The 21,811-nt window shown below is 33.5% G+C and overlaps 1 protein-coding gene across 2 annotated transcripts in view; it reads right to left on the reverse strand.

Annotated features, from left to right (window-relative positions):
- The window catches only part of LOC126811970 (relaxin receptor 2), a 55,489-nt gene that overhangs the window by 22,031 nt on the left and 11,647 nt on the right, over window positions 1-21,811 (reverse strand). Inside the window, exons 2-3 of one of the 2 annotated variants that reach the window (XM_050538064.2) lie at window positions 2,544-2,690; window positions 1,635-1,718 (exon numbers count right to left, since the gene is read on the reverse strand). In XM_050538064.2, coding sequence (XP_050394021.2) covers window positions 1,635-1,718; window positions 2,544-2,690 — 231 coding nt within the window. Of the gene's footprint in view, window positions 1-1,634; window positions 1,719-2,543; window positions 2,694-21,811 lie in introns of both variants that reach the window. The other variant, XM_050538063.2, reaches the window with a different exon arrangement.

Below are 21,811 nucleotides of genomic sequence, written 5' to 3' on the forward strand. Positions count from 1 at the left end.
AATCGTCTTTTAATGTCTTAAAGAAAGATGTCGGTTGAGATTTGTCAGCATTATTCCAGACATCTAGACTAGTTTATTTCAAACGAAGATCTCAAGAGAAATTAGTATTTATAGTCTAGGAAGCATAGCGATATCATCGATGTCATTAGAATTGAGAAATATAACCTTGTCATTGTCTGTTTTTCAAGTCGAAGCTGTAATTTATTATGTGATATTATTAGTTTTGAATCTGAAGGGTTCCAATCTGTCAAAATGAATTGATAGTTCTTTGAGAATATTCTCACGGATTCCACCTTGACAAAATACAATGGATAGAAAACTTAATGATTTATCTGTCCAATTGTGTATCCTAGATATCAAATGTAGAAATATTGAAACTGAAGGTCTACTGGTTAAGTAAGTTGTAGGAAGATCGGACATGCATCTTTTCAAAAACATCTATTGACTTTGTTTCACTTAACACCCAAAACAATTACATTATATTAGAGAGGACTTCCTTTCTAAGTCTATGTAACTGTTGTCTAAATCAATTATCACCGATACCAAGGGTTATATTATGACAACATTATAATATACCTATTCGCCGAGACATGCTCTCTTTAATAAATCAACTTAATATTAGTAAAGCGCTACTTTAGATCAGATGTTATCGAAAACATATGGCAAATTACAGACCTAAACTTAACGCAGAGAGTCTTAAAATAATTGATTTCCTTCCAAGGTAGTCATTTAATAATGATATACGACGAACAAAGGTTTAGATGGAAAGTGCAGATTCTATCCACCTTTTCTGCAATCTTTTGTATAAATAATTATCCTTTAAAGAACACCATGCAGGCACCCTATACTCTGAGGTTTATTTTGGCAGACGCGTTGGTGTTAAGAAGGAAAAAAATGTTCCAAATTAAAGTGTCGAACATTCAACCCGTGTTTACGTGTTTCAAACGTGATGATGTAAGAAAGACTGCTCTTTATTAAGACTTTTTTAAAAAAAAATTAATTAATGTATTAGCTGATGGATGCACGAATTAAAGCAAATCATCTGATGTAAAGGGAATAACATTTCCTAAAATAGGTAACCTCTTTTATTTAGGGAAATTGTTCTTTCAAGTTATCGGGCAAACTCAATGCCGTTTAAAAATGTTCGTATAAAAACATTGAGCGGAATTTGGTTTGTTTACTGATTTCTTTTTTTTGGCTTCAATTCAAGGCCATAAAAATTGATTCTTGTGACCGAGGAAAACATTCTAAATGACACTTCCGTGCTGAGCCAAAATTCGTGTTTTCTTAATGCTTTCGTTTGGCTGAATGTTAGAAATGGAAACCCATAGACACAGTGGAAGCGAGCGATGATAAAAGTTGGACCATTAAACAATCACAAAATAATACTACTACTTTACTTTTCTGTCGGGTGGAACCACTTTGAATTCTAATTCATGTTAAAACCTTTTTTCTGTTGGCCATTGGAACCCTTTAATATCTTGATTAACTTTTAAGAAGATTACAATGAGTCATTACAAGAATATAAACCGGTTTCCGTGCGTAATTAGATTATCTAACTATATACTATCTTATACAAATGTCAGAATGTATAAACATGATTATGACATCATCCGTTTTAGCAGTTATCTTACCACATTCCTGGGATTCTGTCTCTCTATCGGCATCAGGTCTCTTCTGGATAACCTCATCCCAATATTTATCCTGACGAGGATCACCTACAAATAATACAGCGTAATATTTATATGGCGGTTCGAGTAATCTTTTAAATTATGTAAAGTTTGGGAACATTGTATGGTAGAACAAATCAGTAAAGGTTCACTTCTGGTCGTATGGCAGTGCAACCTATCTTTGTATAAAGAAGTTACGGTATTTTTAGAACATTGTCTTAAGAACATAGTCGGGGTTTATCACCCCCTAATACACCTAACAACCAACAACTGTCTGTGTCTATGACAGAATAACGTTGTCAATATTATTTTAATGTCCACTGTACAAACTGCACATGTCAGCAGTTCAAAATACGTATTTTAGTTTTACAATTTGCAATTTCCATTGCTCCACAATACCATTATCACAGTGTTAAAATACAGAATACACTTTCAATAATACAAATACAGTATAATACTTATTTTGCACATTACACTACTCCATTCTGCATTTTGCATTATTGACAAACGCATAATAGAGCTTTGCATATTAGAAGATGGGATCAACGACGAAGCTCATTTGCACACGGAAAAAGTCCGGACTAGGACGGAAATTAATAATTTTCGCGATTAATCTTGCATTGCAGGCTTTTATTAAGGCGATAAATCTCTCGAAATACACAAACTCGACCTAAAATATCCCATCAACAACCCTCTCCCGCACCGCTTTTAGAAGATCTTATATCTGAAGGTAAATAGGGTGGAACAGCCCCTGCGAATTTCGTGAAGAACTCTGACCCTTAAATTGATCACAGGGAATTGAGGACAGGCCGACCTTCATATAATATTAGAACTGGTCGTGTAGAATATTTTAATGATAAAGTAAAAACTTACACCAATTGCCTTCATCAGAGTGATCTAAACAATGTGGTATCTTATCACACATTAATGTTCTGTTGATACATCCACCCTGTTTACATGGAAAGGTTCCCTCAGGACAATATGGCGTTTTACTCACTTTATCATTCGTTGTCACACATACTGCTGAATTAAAGAAGCATAATGTCTATAGCATGCTTAAACTTCTACATAATAAATAACCGATGAATATCGTGTGTCTGAACAAAAACATCCTCAGCTACAAAAGAACAGCCAATTTTGGATGATGGTGTCCACTGCGTAAGATAGATAAAGTAAAGTTCGTTTCATTGTCCATTCAAGAGATTTAGAAATGTAAAAGACTTACATATAGATAAGAAAAAATTGCCTTACAACCAACGACACAATTAGATTCACATTCTCATCAAGAGCGAAACATATTTAACGAAAGCATGTGTGGCAGTTGAGCTAGTGGTATTGATGTTGGCCACTGCCATGAGATAGATTAACTGTATTAATTGTAAACTATTGAATAATGAGGACCATTTAAGTCCATCTATTCACATGTATATAGTTAATGATTGCTGTCAAGAGATATCTGCAATGCCAAGTTCCGTAGAACCATGTTTATCGTAATAAATATATACATCTAATAATTTAATCATATCATTAACCTGCAACTGAAATGAATTATCCAGAAAACCTAGAATAGGTCGCCGAGTTCAAAATACATGTAAGCTTTCTTTCATTTCGTTTTAATAAGTGTCGTTTTTATTTTGAATTGTATATCTGGGCACCATAATCTGTTCAATGCTAAGAGTCTCGAACGGTCTTATTGCGGCCAATGGCTAAGGTATCAAGGGTCGTGCTGACAGCAGTAGAGGCTTGTGAGTAGAATTGTGGTAAAACTCCATTCGGTGTTTGGCAGGAATAGTTTATTAACTGGTGTTTATGAACAAGGGAGTAAAATCAAATGCATTTACTGTGTACATATAGAACGACTGTTTGAACATTTACTTGCGATAATATACAAAGAGAGACAGGAGTGTAATTTGTAATTTTAGATGATTGAGATAATTGCAATTATCGTAGCAAGTATACTAATTATAAATAACCAACCATCAGGTATATTATTACTATGGCTCGTCAAATGAAATAATAGCGTATCAGAGTTGTTATAATTGACAACAGATACTCATCTAAAATCAAGAATTGTTCTATGAATTTATGTCATTTCTATAATAATCGGTTATGACATGTAGCCAAAGTGTTTAGATAAATTAGTACCATACTTCTGCGTTCTGTCAAAGAAATTATAAGTAACCATTCTGTACGCAATCTAAGTGTGTGGTTTTCTAATTATATAAATCACACTAATCGTCTACTGTTTTTTGGGTTAAAAGCTTCTAGATAATATCCAGATAATGTCTGAATAATGACCTCATGTAAACCTATTAATACTATTCACTCATCAGCCCCATCTTCAATATTTCGGCGGTGTTTTTTTTTCTCAAATAAATAATACATTTAAGGAGATTTGTTGAACTTGTATAGCGGCAAAATCCTACTTGTAAACATGACCTTTGATGCTTGTAAAAAAAAAAAAAAAAAAAAAAAAATGATTATAAACAGACAGTATACAATATAGAATTACACATAACAAATCACCTTACTTACAAACTATAATTAAAAATATCAAAATGCAAAGGTAATATCATTTAAATAAGAAATAGGACAAATTTAGAAAATAAAAATTAACACGAAGTCTTTTAATAACAATGGCGGTTCAAGATATTTTAAAAACACATTGTTACTTGAACTGGTCCGTGTTTTAAAGATGTCGAGCGAAGTATTGGTGCTGCCACCGAGAAGGCACATTGACCAAGAACCAAGATAGGGGCGAGGGTCATAATTCTAAAGTTCCATTTCAATTGTTTTTTCTTTCTTTATCTACAGATATCAAAGTAGCTTTAGTTAAAAACTCCAGTAAATCCCACACAGGTCCTAGCCTAATAGCGTGATCTATGTTTTGTATAAGGATTAAGTATTTCCTGTCAAACGAAACTTGATATTTATTTGAATGTATTTATAGAATATAGAAGTAATAACCGATTTAATAGACAGGCGATTGACAGCAACGGATTAAGTACAAAGTTCAGCATGAAACATTATTATTGATCTCTACGCTGTTTTCCACTTTTCTCGATGAATCTTTTATCCCCAGTATATCTTATACAAGTATTTAACTGTTTTGATGATTGTAACGTATCTAAATATGGATCTCTAATATTGATACATATTGTCAATGTTTTATTGTTGCCATTGTATTCCAGAGAATATAACAAACGGTTGGAATTCTCTAAAATACAATAAATATGAAATAACAAAATATCACATGCCTGTCTATTATCGTTGTTATGCTTTGTAATCCTTTCAAGACCTAACAAAGATAGTTTTTAATGCCCTAATAGTATGATCATCTTTATTATTATTATTGCAAGACTCGGGGAAATACAATGGATATACTTAGACACACAGACAAATAAATCAAAAGATGTCATTCATAAACTTAGTGATATAAAGTAGACATTATTCTTTAAAACAGTTTTTGGCGTAAATCTTCTCAAGTTTGCATTGATCGCAATACAGCCAAAAGAAACCTGTAGTTTCAATTTTAGCATGAACAGACAACACGTCACAACCCAGTAAGTGTCGGTTAAAATGAGTACCTGGTTTATCTGCGAACCTTATTATTTTAGCAACAAAGATCATGATATTTTCGGAACTAGAATAGTAGGCATACATTCAATATGATAAGTACTAACGCCGATCTAATATATCAGGAAAATTTGTAAACAGAAAAGAAATTCAACACCAAATCAAATCTTTATGGTAATAATAAGCAGGAAAAGCAAATAGATACGTAAATAATATGCTTTCACTCGAGTCCCGTGAAAAGGGAACAAAGTGCAACTTCCTGTTATAAGTATTGGTGGCTTGCATTAGTCCATTGATCTCACTTCCGACTAAGTAAAATAGTTGGTATTCATCAGTGTTTCCCTAGTATTTCTACTAAACCGCTATCCATTTAAAAATCTTCCAGTTTTACCATTTAAGTAGGTTTCGATAAAATTTTTCGGAAATAGACAGATCATTTCAAGGCTATCCGCATTAGCTGAGAAAGAGCGATTTAAAATCCCTTGATGACTTTATAAAGTGGTAATAAAAATACATAGGAGATATCATTGGAATCGGTTCGTAGTTCGTGCTTACCGCTAAGTCTAGTTAGGAACCAGACCCAAAAGAAGATCACCATCGTAAGTGGTTAATAAACGAATAGTTACTTCGGGGTGACGATGAGCGAGAAATCAGTTCTAGTATTGTAAACATAACATACACTTTTTTCTGGTTATTTAAAGATGTTTTTTAAGAGCCAATTATCACATAATATTGTCTCTACCATAAAGATATATTATTATATTCTTCTTCGAGTATAAATAAGGATACCAGATAGACCGGAAGTAACTTTCTATCGACTGTCAGCTTGATATTTAGATATAATGTAAGCTGCGCATTTTAAACTTAACCGTTGTTTCCATGAATAGATAAGATTGCTTTATTATTGTTCAATAACTTTTCCCCAAATAGCAATTTTGTAAAGACTGTTTGTACCGACCCAGAGCCACAATATAACAAGTACGTATAATGAAAGACACCATTTGAAACTGATGAGAGAAAATAAATATAGGAATGCTGTACGTATTGTTTAATACAATAACAACCATTACCTAATTTTAAAAAATTATTAACAGATTTTAGTCTTGGAACACCGTGCAGATTTTTTTTTTTAATTTAATATTGTCTTACTGTTTTCTTGTACGGTTTGTAGCACAGCTCGGACGTATTGTCTACTAATGCTGCTGTGTTCCTTGCAAAGTCAACTGGTTTCCGAAATGGAAATAACGTTCAAATACCCCCACGTGTCGTATCTTCAAATGAAATTTCGAAAGTCATTTTGATGTCTAAATTATTACTGTATGTCATCAAATATGTACTTCAAATGATCATGGAATATATCCTTTTCCTGTACCTGGCATAAATCTGATATAAAGCCCGGCGTTTAGGAACACAATAAGCGAAATTGTTATCTTCTTAATAGATTTGTGGTTAATAATCAATTCAAATAATATACGGCTTCTCAACCATCGCCGTATATGTTTATATGCACTTGGTGCAACCGCCAATGTTGTTCATTCGGAACTAAATTGTTAGAAAACTCTCTAAATAAGAAACTTCTGAATTTCCGAAAATACGACATCAAACGAACGTTTATTGATAGCAAACTTGCTGTAAAATTAGAAATGTCGATGGTACTAAAGCATGAAGACTTAGTAGGGTGTTCAGTCAAACATGATAGTAGGCCTACACCGTTTCGTGATCCGATACAGTGTACTGTAATGAGTATAGTGCTTAATGATGAAAGTGGGTGGTAGATTATCTTTAAATTCTTACAACTGAGCAGACCGATGTGACCATTTAAAGTTGTCTTAACTTATTACAGGTCATTATACTTCACTAGCGTGATGGTCACTTCTAGGTAATTTAGAGTCGGAAATGGACAGGGGAGTGAGTGGACTGACCAGATATAGATGTATCAATCAAGGCCAGAAATGTTGGCTAATTTGGTAACATTGTGAACAAATACGAATTTTTGTGTCGTTATAGCATTAAGATACCCGGAGAGAAATCAATATATTTCGTCTTGTAGGAGTATCAAATTATTCAAACTCATCAGAAAATGATGACGTGCGTGATAGAATCAGTGGGTTTATTTTATAGTCTGAATCTACAAGCTATTTGCCCCAAATTATTGAATATGGTGCTATTTTAGTCGTAAATATGATATAAAATTTGACATCATTTTGGAACAACTTAAGGATAGGGCCAGGACGTTGGACGACTCTTGACGATTAGGTGTAGATAAAACCAATTGGAACAAGGGTGATTCGAAAGATTTATGACAACCAATTTTTATTTAATCAAACTAGAATGTAATTACAACCTCTCTTAAATCTTTGATCAATTATTCATAGCTTTTCATATTAAGGATTCGCTTTCATTTCATGCCCAGTAAACTTTTCATCAAATTCAGTCGAGATAATGTCGACCTTCAAGCAAGGTCGTGTTAGGAATGTTTCAGGTATCCTAGTAAAGAAAATGGTTAATATAATTGATTTATAATTGCTTAATAATTGGTTAAAAATCTGTTTTTTTAAATATGTCGATTTCAGAGCAAAATGAGGTAAATGTGATTCAACCAAACACTTACATGAAAATATAACGGGGCACCAGAGACAACATAATGGTTAATGATATAAAATATATACATTCATTGGGTCATTATCTATAGGTTGCGGTCTTTCTGTCACTAACACTTGATGAAATAGTTTTGCCTAAAAACTGCGGTTTGCTTCTAAGATCAAATTAAACGCCTGATCGCCCAGATACCGCATTTATTTTGCTTACAAAGAAACCCATATTTCACATTAATGCAACTGCGCAATGTTTCATCCAATAAGCGGCCTTGTCATCAAGTCGATCATACGTGGTCTGAAAAATGCCCCCTTAGCCTTATATCATTTGATGTTTACATCTAACAAACCCAGCTCTATTTGATTCATATAAAGAGACGAAATGCTTTGATCTATTACTTTAATAAGCTGGATAAAGACGAGGTTCGATAATTGAATCATTTATTTATTAAAACCACCCAAGGTTTTAAAAGCAAGACAATATTTTAAATAATGCAGCACGCTATAATGACTAGACCTCTTTGATATCGGTCAAATGTAAAATTATTTTTATTATTATTAATAATTTTGTATATAGCGCCATTTTAAGTAAATCGAGCGCAAATGTTAAAAGTAGAAGTATAATAAATATTGACACTGAAAAGATTGTTCAATTAGAAAATGATAATTAATTATACGCTTTGTAAACAGTTGAGTTTTAAGACATTTTAAGATTTTAGTAGTTTTAAAGGAAATGTATAGTTGGGTGTCGTCAGTGATTAATAGTCTATGTATTTTGACAAAATCATCGAGAAGCGAAATGAAATGGGGTTTAACGTCCTAGTGTCCTGTTCCGACTGGGCTAATGAAGACGGGCATGCGTCATACGGGGTGCTATGAGGGATATTTTCCCCATACAGTGGCTCTACGGCCTACTCGTATATCGAATTGCAAATGTCAAGAGGTCTTTTACGTGTACGCGAAAGTGTACACGAGACCTCGGGTTTCCGTTCAATCCAAACGACACTACGTTGTCTCTTGCAAGAACCTCTGCAGTGCACCACTGGCAAGGGGAGCCACGCCGGAAAATCCCGATGAACTTTCTCGGCCAACACCGGGACCAAACACGCGTCTTCCAGGTCAGCGAATCAACGTCTTACTCCATGAGCCACCATGGCTCCGAATTTGGTATAACTTTTGGTATCAAGACTAAACAAAATTGGAGGCTAATGGGTGTGAACGCAGATAACACACTGTGAACAATCTTCAACATGTCCAACAGTGACAGAGCATTTCCAGATACCCCGATCTCCGACGAAGAAGAGTATCGTGTCCCACTACATCAAATACTGCAGATAAATCTAATAGTATGGGCAAAATATGGTGGTGGCTAATTGGTAACCGTCATCGCGACATTTTAACCCGACACCACGACAACCCGACATCACTACATTTTAACCGGACAATACGACATTTTCTCCCGACACCACATTAAAAATGTCGTAATGTCGCGTAAAAATGTCGTGATGTCGAGTTGTCTGGTTGTTGCGGTGTCACGACATTACAACATTTTAACCCGGCAATACGGCATTACGACACTTTTACACGACATGGCAAACATGCGTCAATGGTGTAGGCAGCGTAGAAATTGGGGTAATCGTCGAAAGGCGCGTGTAATGTTCTCAGATGAGTCCAGATTCACTCTGGATTTCACCGATAGGCGTTCTCGCGTTTGGGGGCGTGTAAATGAGCGTTATGCTAACGTTAACGTCAAACAGTATGACAGATTCGGGCGTGGGTCTGTTATGGTGTGGGGAGGAATCCCCATGACTGGCAGAACGGACTTGCACATTGTTAAGGAATGGTCACTGGTGTGTACTACCGTGACCACATCCTGGCATTGATAGTTCTGCCCTTTGCTCAACGTGCAGGTCGTTGTTTCGTCTTACAAGATGATAATGCCCGTGCCCACCACGCTCGTGTCGTGAATGGCTATCTCCAGTGTCACCATATTGTCCATATGCCTTGACCAGACATGAGTCCTGATCTTTCATCTACAGAGCATGTCTGGGACATGATCGTGAGACGTGTTCGTCGACGTCGACGTCAACGTCAACCGACAACACTGCAAGAATTGGCCGTGGCACTGCAAGAGGAGTGGGTTAGATTGCCCTAAATCGTGAAAGGGCAGTTGATTAGGAGCATGCCACAACGAACTGCTGAATGTCTGAGGATTGGTGGAGCAATTACTCATTATTAAGACAAGTGAAATAGGGCCGTCAGATAACCGTCCATATGAACTGTTTATGTTCATGTGTAGGTAATTGGCATGTTATTAACATACACTGATTACCTCAAATAAAAACAGCAATCCATTTCCGCAGTTTTATATTGTTTCTGAATATCCCCTATTTTTTTTAAGAGTATAATAACAAAAATATTGTCTTGAATGATAATATTAGTGTAAAATATGTATCAAATGTTGTAAAGTGTAAACTAAAAGAATTGGATAACAGTGAGTGAATATCAGAGGTTTTCAATGGCCGCAACAATGTTAACGGTAACAAGCTGCGAACATACAGGAAATTTAAACCATGATCATGCAACTGACCTAAACATACCCAGATATCAAAGGAGATTGATATGTCAGCTGAGAAGTGTTCTTTCCCAATCACAATAGAGACTGACCGATATACAAAGGCTATGCAAAATCTGTGATAGTAACCTGGTTGAAGATGAATTTCATTTTATAGCCCAATGCCCGTGTTACAATGACCTAAGATCAGAACTTTTATTAAAGTTACAAAATCAAGATTTCAATCTTTTAGTTATTAAAATTTAGTTTTCGATATTTTGGCATTTTTGCATTTTGGCACCTTGAACATACGATATCTGAGGGAGAATTTATCTGATCAGATATTGTAATATATCATTATAAATCCATGTTACCATTCCAGTGCCAAAATCGGTTGTTAAAACTATCCCGGCAATGATCAATAAAAATTGAAAGAAAAAGGTTAAATTGGTGCTCATGCGAATTGAAAAACCTCATTTTTATATAAAGGGTCCAAAAATCGCCTCAATCTTTGAAAAAAATTGAAAAATCGCTAAATTACATAAAATGTCTTTCTAATCTTCTTTTATAAAACTGCTCAATGAATGTTTCTGAAACTTTTGGAACACGAAGTTAAGTGCCACCGACACGTGTTAAAACTATCCTGACAATGGTCTGTAAACCGGAAGTAGTCGAAAAAAATATCCGATATTTTGTAAAAAAAAATAATGCAAAAACGCGATTTTTGCGAAAAACACGATTTCTCCGTCGGATATAATCAGATGCAAACGATCACAAAAAAATTTATTTTTGCATAGCCTTAGGCGATCCGATTAGAGAAACACGATAATTATTTACCTAACAAAGAACTCAACTTATATAAAAATTAGAAACCAGCGAGTTTGATTGAAGGTGAATTAGAAGCAATTAGCTCAAGTAAATAGGCTACTGGGCATTACACTTCTAACCCATTTAAATATTTATCTATCAGTATGTTGTGATTAAACAACTTACCAAAAGTACATAAACAACACTAAGGTAGGTTATACGACAAGGTTAAATCATTCTTATAATCAATTATGTTTCTTATTTTACATTAACTGTAACAGGAAAAAGTACTTATTGAGTTAAAAAAGATCTATATTATGTGTTTATTATTTAAAGCTCGATCCTGTCCCTGGCAATTGAAACAATATTTTTTAAAGTGGGAAATAAGTATATAGAGATATCTAACTGGACATTTTATTGCTCAATCAACGTGAAAGAAAGCATCGATCAGTTTATATTCAATTACTTTTAACATAATATTCATTTTATCGAAATTTTAAAGCAGGAATAACTGCCGTATATATTGAAATTTCTTTTATAGGGTATGTCCATAAACTGAATTGGTAATTGCAATCTGTTTCACAGAGAATTACAAAAGTCTTCTAATATCTCTGTAAAAGATGACTGCCTTCAACACGTGCCGTCACAGCAAGCGGCGCCAATCATTGGCTGAATGGCGCGTGCATTGTTTACATAAGACATTACTGCTTCGGGCAGAATGCTGTCTTTTAGTCTTTTTAATACCCATTTACACTAAATAGGAAGTAATTTTTACCTACAAATACGTCAAACGTCTTTATTTATTTTTCTAATACATCAAATAAATGTTTTAGAATTTAACTTGTCGGTGGAAAAAAGTTAATATTTGAGACTCATTAAGTCGCATTAATGTCATCCTTATCAGTGATTGTAGCAACCTAGCGAATATTCACTGCTGATCAGTGTATGGAAATTCATGTATAAAACTTTAACCTGATTAACTCACACCATGGTCAAATACAGCATTTCCGGGAAATGAACATACGTGTAATTCTGCAAAAGATCATTGTGCATTTCGATAGAGTTCCCCATTAGGACCAACAGAAAAATACTATCAAGTTTGAAAAGGAACTCCCTAAAACTATTTCATGTGGGGTGTTTACAAAACTTATTGACGGGCGCTCAAATAGTAACTTAATATGTAACTATTCTGAATGTCGGATAACACCAGATAACGTTTCGGTTTGGACTGTTCAAAACTTGAACATAACTTTAGTGGTGAGTGATATTGAACCCGATAAAATTGCTCTACAAGCTAAATTTGAAAATCATTCCGTTCTCTGAACAGATACATTCTGGATGGTGATCTGTAGTGATTCCTTATAACTACCTTAGTGTGGTTCCAATTTCTTTCAATTTATATGCATGCTATATAATAACACTACCTAAAGGGTTAAGAATGTTCTTAGGGGTATGTCACTCATCAATAACAATAAATTGTATAATTATAGTCGGGACATTGTCGTTCCATCAAAATATCAGTTTACACGTCACCGTTATTAGTGACAAATTGTTTATTGAAATGGATATTTTGGATAGCCTATCGATAAAACGATGACCGCTTCAACACACATGAACTTGTTTTGCAGGAATCTCAATTGGCCCTTAACGCAATGTTAGATATAAGTTTGATACTTCGCTGTCTGGTTTAGACGAATCTACTAGTAAAGTATATTACTAGACGCAGATAAATGATTATGTTTCTATCGTGATTTACATATCAACTAAACTCCCCGGAGTCCAATCTCCAGGTTTATTCAATGATGGCAGCATATCCTGACAAATCACCGTTATTATAACGTAACTTAATTGACTATTCATGTATACACTAATTGCTACTGTCACATAATATAATACATTAATACTACATAAAATGATTGTATTTATTTTCCAATAATATAATCTCCTCCAAGTATCTTAATATCCATATAGAAGTATCTGGTTATTAAGGATAACATAGATATAATATTAATAAAACCTTGAACACACCCTTCTCTCTAATCAACATGGATAATTTTAATTATGGTGGACAATATGAAAGCCCGCAAAGTTCTCCTGATACAGTCCCTCTATATAATTATTTAGGACCGACTAAATTCATAGCTAATCAGAAAAAGGTTAATCGAAATCAATGCATCCGATCGTATTTGTATTGTTCAGATGTCTCGCACTTCCCTTAAGGCCGTCCATCAAAATTGTTTTATACACAATATTTTGGTATATATAAATTTATAAAATGTTTCTGGGATGTTTTAACCAAATAATTATTACTAATACTTGAAGAAAGTCGCCTTCATCATTTCATTTGAACACCTTGCATTTTATTAGTATATGAGAGCGTTAAACCCCATTTCATTTTATTTGTTGGTATATATAAAATAACACACCTTTCACCCCACACTTCACTTCACTATAGTCCGGTGATAGGACAATAATATGACTCTCCATTCTCCTCAGTAAAGTGGGTCAAACGATCCGTAATTTAAATGTACAAAATAGATTATCATTTGGTTTTCAAGTAATTTTTATGCAGTGAATTTTCTGTCAAAAATGTAGACAAAAAAGGCATCGTCTATATTAATCAAACTTGGTAAAGATTGGATATTCATAACATGTTCCGAACCGAAATGTCTCAGACAAATTACATTCATTTGTCTAATTAACCCTCACCTGTCCAAATTACATTTATTTAACAGACCCAGTTAGCGCCAATTTTCGAGTAAACGGTCAACGACATCAATATGATCAATTTAGATGTAGAATATGATCGAAGTGGGTTAATAACATTTAAGTCAAATTTAGATGCTAAATTGTATTTATGGCTTTTCTTAATGATATTGCCGCCAGGTTAAGTTTATTTCCTCTACTGTCATTTGATTTGAAACTCATTCCAACTTATTCTATCTGTCCAGAGGGACATTATTTTGAGTTATAGTTGTCTATTGTTCCTGGGTCAGAACCCTGTCTTCTCCTTATCCAATTATCGAGTCCCGATAAAACTTGACATGTGCTTTAAAGGACTATAAGATAAAATGAATGATTCTTGTTCTTGGTTTATGCATTAAAAGGCTGTAAAATGAAATCCAGTTTTGTAACAACAAACAGATATACAGTATCTGTCAAGATGCCGTATGCGTCATATCATATACTTGGATATGGAACTATTATAACTGTTCACAAATAACTTGAACCCTTTCCGAAACTATAGAAATCCAGTTGTATAATGCTTAGGAGTTTAGTTCCTGTACATTTCCGTATTGAAAATTAATTAATGAAATTAACGCCTGTTGGTAAAGAAATCCCCAATCTTTACAAAGAAAGTGTGATCTAATAAAATCAGAAACCTTGTCTATAAAGTCTTTAATTTGATCTTACAAAATCAGACAGCCGATTTGCATTCATGTGATAAAATCTTTGTTTTGTGATGAAAGCGAAGCTTACGCCAATAAATATTGATTAAGTTGTCACAAATTACAGACATGGGTCTAGTTTCTACTTGCTTTGATTTATTGTATAAGATCGTTGATGACATTCTAGTCTTATAAAGGAACCGATCCCTTGTACTGTTTTCTGTTCTTTTTGTTTAATCAGTTTCTACAGACAGAAAAAGTCACCAAGAGTCAATTTTAATACATTCGTAACCTGTCCTATCGTTCATATTCGATCAGGGAGATTTCCTTTCATTAATGACATCCAACTTCCCAACAAACCAACTTTAATTACTTGTTATCATGTTGAGATCATGTTTTATACAATAATAGGGGCCAAACATGAAATATCTAATGAAAATTAGATTACAATTCGTTTCGTTTAGTTTTCTTAATTTTACACCAATTTAATAAAAACCTCGAAAATATAACGAAACGAAATTGAAAGGCTACAGTTTATTGGTAGCAGTTAGAACAAGGTTAACAAACATCTTTAGTAACATATTTTAAAACCAAAAACCGTTTCGGTTACCTCAAAACGAAACTCACATCACCTACACCAGATAACCTAAACTATAGTATAACATCCTAGATAGTGAACAAATCTGTTAAGAAAACGTCTAACTTGACGAACAGATGAATCTTTTATTACCCGCTGAAAACAAGTATTACTCCTAACAGTTGGCTAATTGCCTCAAAGGTGATGTCTTCTGATTAACCCTTCGTTCATTACTTCACCCATTCACATTTTTCATCAAAAGCAAAATATGCTCATGGCATTAACCTTAAAAACTATTACGTGAAAGCGTGCCAAGAAAACAGTCTTTGTAATCGTTTTAAATGATAAACATAACAAGTAAAAAAAACCTCACACACCTCTGAAATATATATCTTTTCGTGTGTAAATAAAGTGATTGACGAGAAGTGAAGATATATTTGTAGTTCTAATAATAAATGTAAAACAACAAAAATAAGTGTTACGGAATTGGATGTACGTTTATTGAGTGGCATTTGCTAATTTGAAGACGTAATAAATTCAAACAACAAACAAGACATAAATAATTGTGAAAATATTATTTCACATTTCAAGAGAACCGATACATCGTGCAATATTTACCCCCACCCGTGATAATATTCCATACACTCTTTCTGTTTTAGTTTATCCGTGATAATTAGATTTGTCAATCGTGTTTTTCACTCATATTCCTTCTCAAAGGATTTCATGAACACGTGTCTTTGCTCTAAAGTACAGATGCCAAGGAACAATATTACTCAGTGTTTCGGTTGACCTCGACAAATCTCTCTGTTTAAAACTGGACAAGACGAATTTGTGGCTAAATAAAGACTGAATCAGAAAGTGATCAGTAAAGATGTATCTAAATTTCAGCGGAAGGTAATATCCCCGAAGGCATTCAACTGAAAATGTACTATCACATTTTTTCGAGAAAGATTGAGTAGGATTAAAAATAAATTGGCATTTACGGATGGTGGCAATATGGAAGGAAACGTATAGAAATCACAGTATTATTAAAACTGTTTCATTATTTTTAATACAGCTGTTTTATTCGATGTCCTATGTTCAGGGGAAAGTAAATAAACATATTCTGATCCATGTTTTCTTTTGCCTTGAGTACATATTTGCTTAAAATTTAATTATATAAAATATTAAATTGGAATATTTTTAAAAATATGATTGGAACATATTTATATATTTGTGACTACATGGATATAAACAACACACAGGCCCACGCCCAGTTTTACTTATGCCTCTGATAAAATGGCGAGGTTGTTGATATTACCAAATTTAATATTGCATTATGGGTTTCTAAATATTATAATGGGAATCTCAACAAGATTTTATATGGAAAAGGTCTGAAAATATCTTTTGTATAATGAATCATTTTTATATTCCCGATAAGAAATAAGTCATTCAGGTACCCCACCCCTCACTCCTACATTCCAGAAATTTGTAATGCATGTTAGATATCCCTTAGTATTTGGAATTCGAAAAAGTCTACGCAGAATCATCACTGTTCTGGCAAAATTCTCCCAGTCGCCTTTGCACGCGTAGTTATTTGATCTAAGTAAACTAGCTGAGTATACAAAGGTTTCATCTATCTCTATACGGTAAAATGCAGGATTGTGTTCTATTGGTTGTGGAATAGATCTAACTATATACGAATAATCAAATTGTAATAAGAAACACGAAAAACACTTAAGGATTTAGTCCATTTCCTCCAGTTATTGATTCAACAATAAAACATTAAATATGTAACAAATTAATTAAACCGGATAGTGGGTATCTTATTTGAGTTTATTTTAATGTTACCGCCAATTTCAAAAACAATCTAATACAAATGACACAGGAAGTTAATGGTAAAATGTTACAGAGGCAACGCTTGCCAATTAATTCTGGCATCTCGTAATGAGACGTGTTTTATCATTTTGGCGCAGGTGATCGGCACGTATACCCTCTCTGATAAACACTTATATTTATCTAAAACCTTTTACTCTACTTATAATAAACTACAAGTTTTCTTATCAACAAGGATAAAAAGTGAATTAAATATGTTTCGTTCGTCTATACCCAGCGGACATGTCTCTGAAAGTTATTAAAGCCGCAATATTCCAGACTAAAAGACAAATATTGACTTTCAGTCTATAAACATTAAAAAGTCTCTTTACCAAAGAAGACACGGGTCCGACAAATATTACAACCCTTTAATTCCTAACGTAAGTTAGCATACCGCTACTTTCTATTGATTTCGTAACGTCGCCATTTTCTGTCTTTGGAGATTGCATTTTTCTTATCCATGTTCATGGAATATCATAGCGAAAACCGATATAAACTGGATTTTGTGAGATATTTTTCATTTGTTTAATGGTTTAATTCATACTCTCTCTAGAATGTATAATAACACTTCTAATTCATGCAGCCAACAAGTAGGCTACTTTCATAAAATATCAGCTATCCTTTTGCACTTATTGATAAAGGCCAGGTACTTCCAGCGTCCATAATAAAACCCCTTTTTACGATTTCATAAAAAAACCTTCAAATTTATAGGTAACAGAGGTGCATGCAGAGTTTCCAAAGGGTATTTTTTTTTATTTTGGCACAGGTGTAAAATAAACCATAACAGAATCGATAGGCAGATCATTCACCTTTAAATTGTTCTTGACATAAAAAATATAAACATTTATTACACGTCTGTCATTTTTAAACGTACAAGTAATTGTTTCTTGGTGAAGTACCACCTTTCCGTCTCTCGGTTTTAATGGCTCTTATATAATTGTAGTGAAGTAGTAGCCATCTGGTACGATCATGCGCTCCATTTGCGATAAATTGAAGACCACCTAACAGAATGCTTCAGGTTAAAATCTTAAGAGATTAACTAATCAGTAGCTTCCAGATTGATTCCCTTGATAAAAATACTGCGAACTATAAAACTTGCACTCTTCTTACGATATCTATAAACTACCCCACTCCTCCGTTAAATTTAATTACTCACCAGACATTAAATAAAGTAGTTTCATCCATAGTGTGGTTTTAGAGTATTGTTAATGTATGTAAGTGCTATAGGTTTTAATTAAAGGAGTGGAACTAGACATATCTCAATGAATAAAAGGGTTAGTTCTGGTACCAGGTTTTACTTCGAATGTGTATGGAACTCAAGTGACAAAATATCAGTAATGTATTTAATGGATTCCCTGATCTTATATGAAACCAATTTTATAAAATCGAGAAGTGATTTAACATGTTGCTAAACCTTTATGTTTATTATCTTTATGATATACTCCTGAAACTGTACATTTTTACTTTCACACGACTGGACATAGTATTTAGTTCTATGTACTAAATGAAGTAGTGAAATTGATTATTCAGTTAAGTAAATCATGAGATTATTTCCAAACAGTGCAATATCTTGAGCTAAAACGTTCAGACGAGTTAAATTGACCTATTTCTTCACATCATGGGCTTTATTTTAATCAAACCACCTGCACAAGGCATACCTTTCTGCAGTCTATATTAAAACGTTTTTACCCAAATATTGCCCAATTCCATCACCTTATTTCCGCACCTAGTCCTGTTTGATATTTTAAAATAATTATTAAGAAAATCAACGAAGATAATAAAAATAACGGGGGGATTGGGTAATATGAACTATCTCCCATGGTATTAAGACAGTTAAATGTCAAGCTATGCTGCACCATTACAACTGGAACTTAACATAGGTTTGTTATCTATTTTTTTTTTTTTTAGCTATTTTAATTTGAACAAAACTCACATTAGCGTTTCTTTCTAAGAAAAAAAAATACGCCGGGACATAACTGAATTGATGTGAAGAATATTTGGGGTGTGATATAAACTAACATTTAGTAAAATCATTGTTTAAATAAATTTTACATCGGTATAATGACAATCGTAAATTTCATATAATTTATTAAACTCTTTGTGACCCGATTAAAAAGTATTGCCCTTTTCAAAACCAGATACGGTTGTAGCTTTCCTTCTTGTCGTTCAGACCTTTAAACTACGCTTATTAAAACCGCCGGCGGTCGTTAAGTTTTGTTAACCTTGTTGCCTGTACGTAAAGTGTGATAAGTAAACCAGTTTGAAAAGCCTCCAGTTCGCTAGCTAATTGTTCGGGTACTGTGCTGTCTAGTCGTTTGGATATTACCAAGGTCAGCCCGTGTATAAGTTGGTGTGTACATAAAAAAAAACCATGGTAGTTAGAACACCCCCCCCCCCCCCCGTAAAATATTGTACACAATGACTCTAGTCTCAAAATAACCGAAGTATTGTATTAGAAGAGACGTTAAACTATTTCTATGCGTTAAACCCCAATCTGATTACGTTAAACCCCATTATATACCATTACATGCGTCCAGACCTTAAGCTGAAATGTTGTTGCTTTATCTTCCTATCATACTTTATGACGATAATCTATAAATGGTCACACATAACTTGTTAATCTAAGAATGATGATTTACGACAAGATATTGGGAACGATTAAAAGAAAGTATTTTCGATAACGGATGTTAATTATAGAGCCCATACATATCAATCGACTAATTCATGTAATATGTGCTTGAGAGAGGCTAACAGACGACTCCTGTCAACTACTTTGGGTCAGAAATGATATTATCGATTTCTATAGATATTATGTGGGATGACAATTTGTTATCGTTGACGATTCTATGTCCAAAAGACTAATGGTTAGGATATAACCTATTTTGTGTTCCAAAGTTGATTCAGAAAACCAAAATATAAAATAATCGTAGAGCTCCCTTTATCACTAATCGACATACCACATGATTTCATCCCAATTCATTTCAGTAGTTATTTATTGTGTAGCATCCAATACCGAAAGCAAAATGGCGATAAGATTCCGATTTGTGTTCTCAAAGAACAACGGTTTTATCTTTTTTCAATATGAGAAAACCTTTCTGAAAAAACATCTTTTTGGTTTCAATTGAAAGTAGAATAAATAACCCAAACACCTTATTATAACGCCGGGAAATAACTGAAATGATGTGAAGAATATTTGGGGTGTTATATAAACTAACATACCTATTTGATATAGCCCTGCATATATTTTCTCTATTAATAACCATAGACTGAAAACATTTGATTAATAAGATATTGAATTTTAAAACACAATTTTAAATCGAATTTGACCATTTTAAATTATTTTAAAGAGATAGAAACATTAAGTGTTTCCTTTTATTATTTTATAGATAACAAGACAGGGCAAAATCGACTGTATTAGATATTGTTAATGTTTAAAATAAAACATGAAAATCGTTAACAATTTACCATAAACATTCGAATTCAATTTCATCAATATCACTGACGTATTTTGAGAAATTATGTAATGTTATCTACATTTTTTAGTTTCCATACACGCTAAAGACATTAAGGTATGCGTTATTTATATAGAGACAAGGCTACACGAACACGACAAAATAAAATGATTGCTAAACCGGAACCCTCCGATTGTTGTATGACTTTAGTTATCAGAAATATCAGTTACATGTATCAAGAGTTTCGTGTTGTGTTATCTCTAAAAACCTTGTTTGATGTATATTTTTTAACATTAGAATATCGATAATCGACTCAGGTCAATCTCAAGTATAAAGCTTTTTTTATTCTAGTAGTGCGAATAATCGATCTATTGTAAAATATTGATAGGTATCGAGGCAGTAGAATGTCAACAAAAACGTAATTAAGGGTGACGTCAAATTTTAGTTATATGTATGGTTTATTCGTGTATCTTTTATAATAAGCTATTTCAACTAAATCACGAAAATCAAAATGAAAGATTTTTATTGACAATTTTCACCGCATTAAATAGCCGTTAAACTATATCTGCTTCGAGTAAAAATGAAAACATGTTAGTTCAAGCAAGGGATTTAGTTGACAGGGCGTATCAGAGAATGAAAGACGTGTTAGATACTGTTCATATATGACATTTTATTTCTCTGGCGCTTATTAAAACCGTTGGCGTTAAGGAAATGAAATGAAATGAAATGGGTTTTAATGTCCTACTGTTCTGCTAGCGAGCCAGCGTTCATACTGTTCATATATGACATTTTATTTCTCTGACGCTTATTAAGACTGTTGGCGTTAATGAAATGAAATGGGGTTTAACGTCCTACTGTTCTGCTAGCGAGCCAGCGTGTTACCCACTAAGCCATAGTGATACCCGTTCGCGTTAAGAATTAAGATTAAAAGGAAACTTATGATATGTGAACTTTAGATGAACTATAGTGCAAGGAGTGTTCTTTTCCTCTTAATCCGATTTGAGTCATTTGGTAAAGCCATAAGGAAAGGCATCTTTTCATTGGTTACAGGAGGTGTCAAGTCAGGTCAGTTAAACACGAATTTCTCGAATGATGTCGTAAGACCTTACTATACCCAAACGACTTAAAAAAGAGAAAGACGTCCGAGAAAAAATAATAGAAATGCTTAGAATGCAATCCTATCTAAATAACCCTCCAACATTCAAAATTAACAAATTGTTTAGCTATGTTCTATAATAATAGTGTCAAGAAAATAAAAATGTCAAAATTTCTGTTTTGAACATACATGGATCATTTAACTACAATTGGATAAGTGAATATAACCGTTAGCAGTGGATA

Source organism: Patella vulgata, chromosome 2, assembly GCF_932274485.2.
Source record: "Patella vulgata chromosome 2, xgPatVulg1.2, whole genome shotgun sequence".
Classification (NCBI taxonomy): domain Eukaryota; kingdom Metazoa; phylum Mollusca; class Gastropoda; family Patellidae; genus Patella; species Patella vulgata.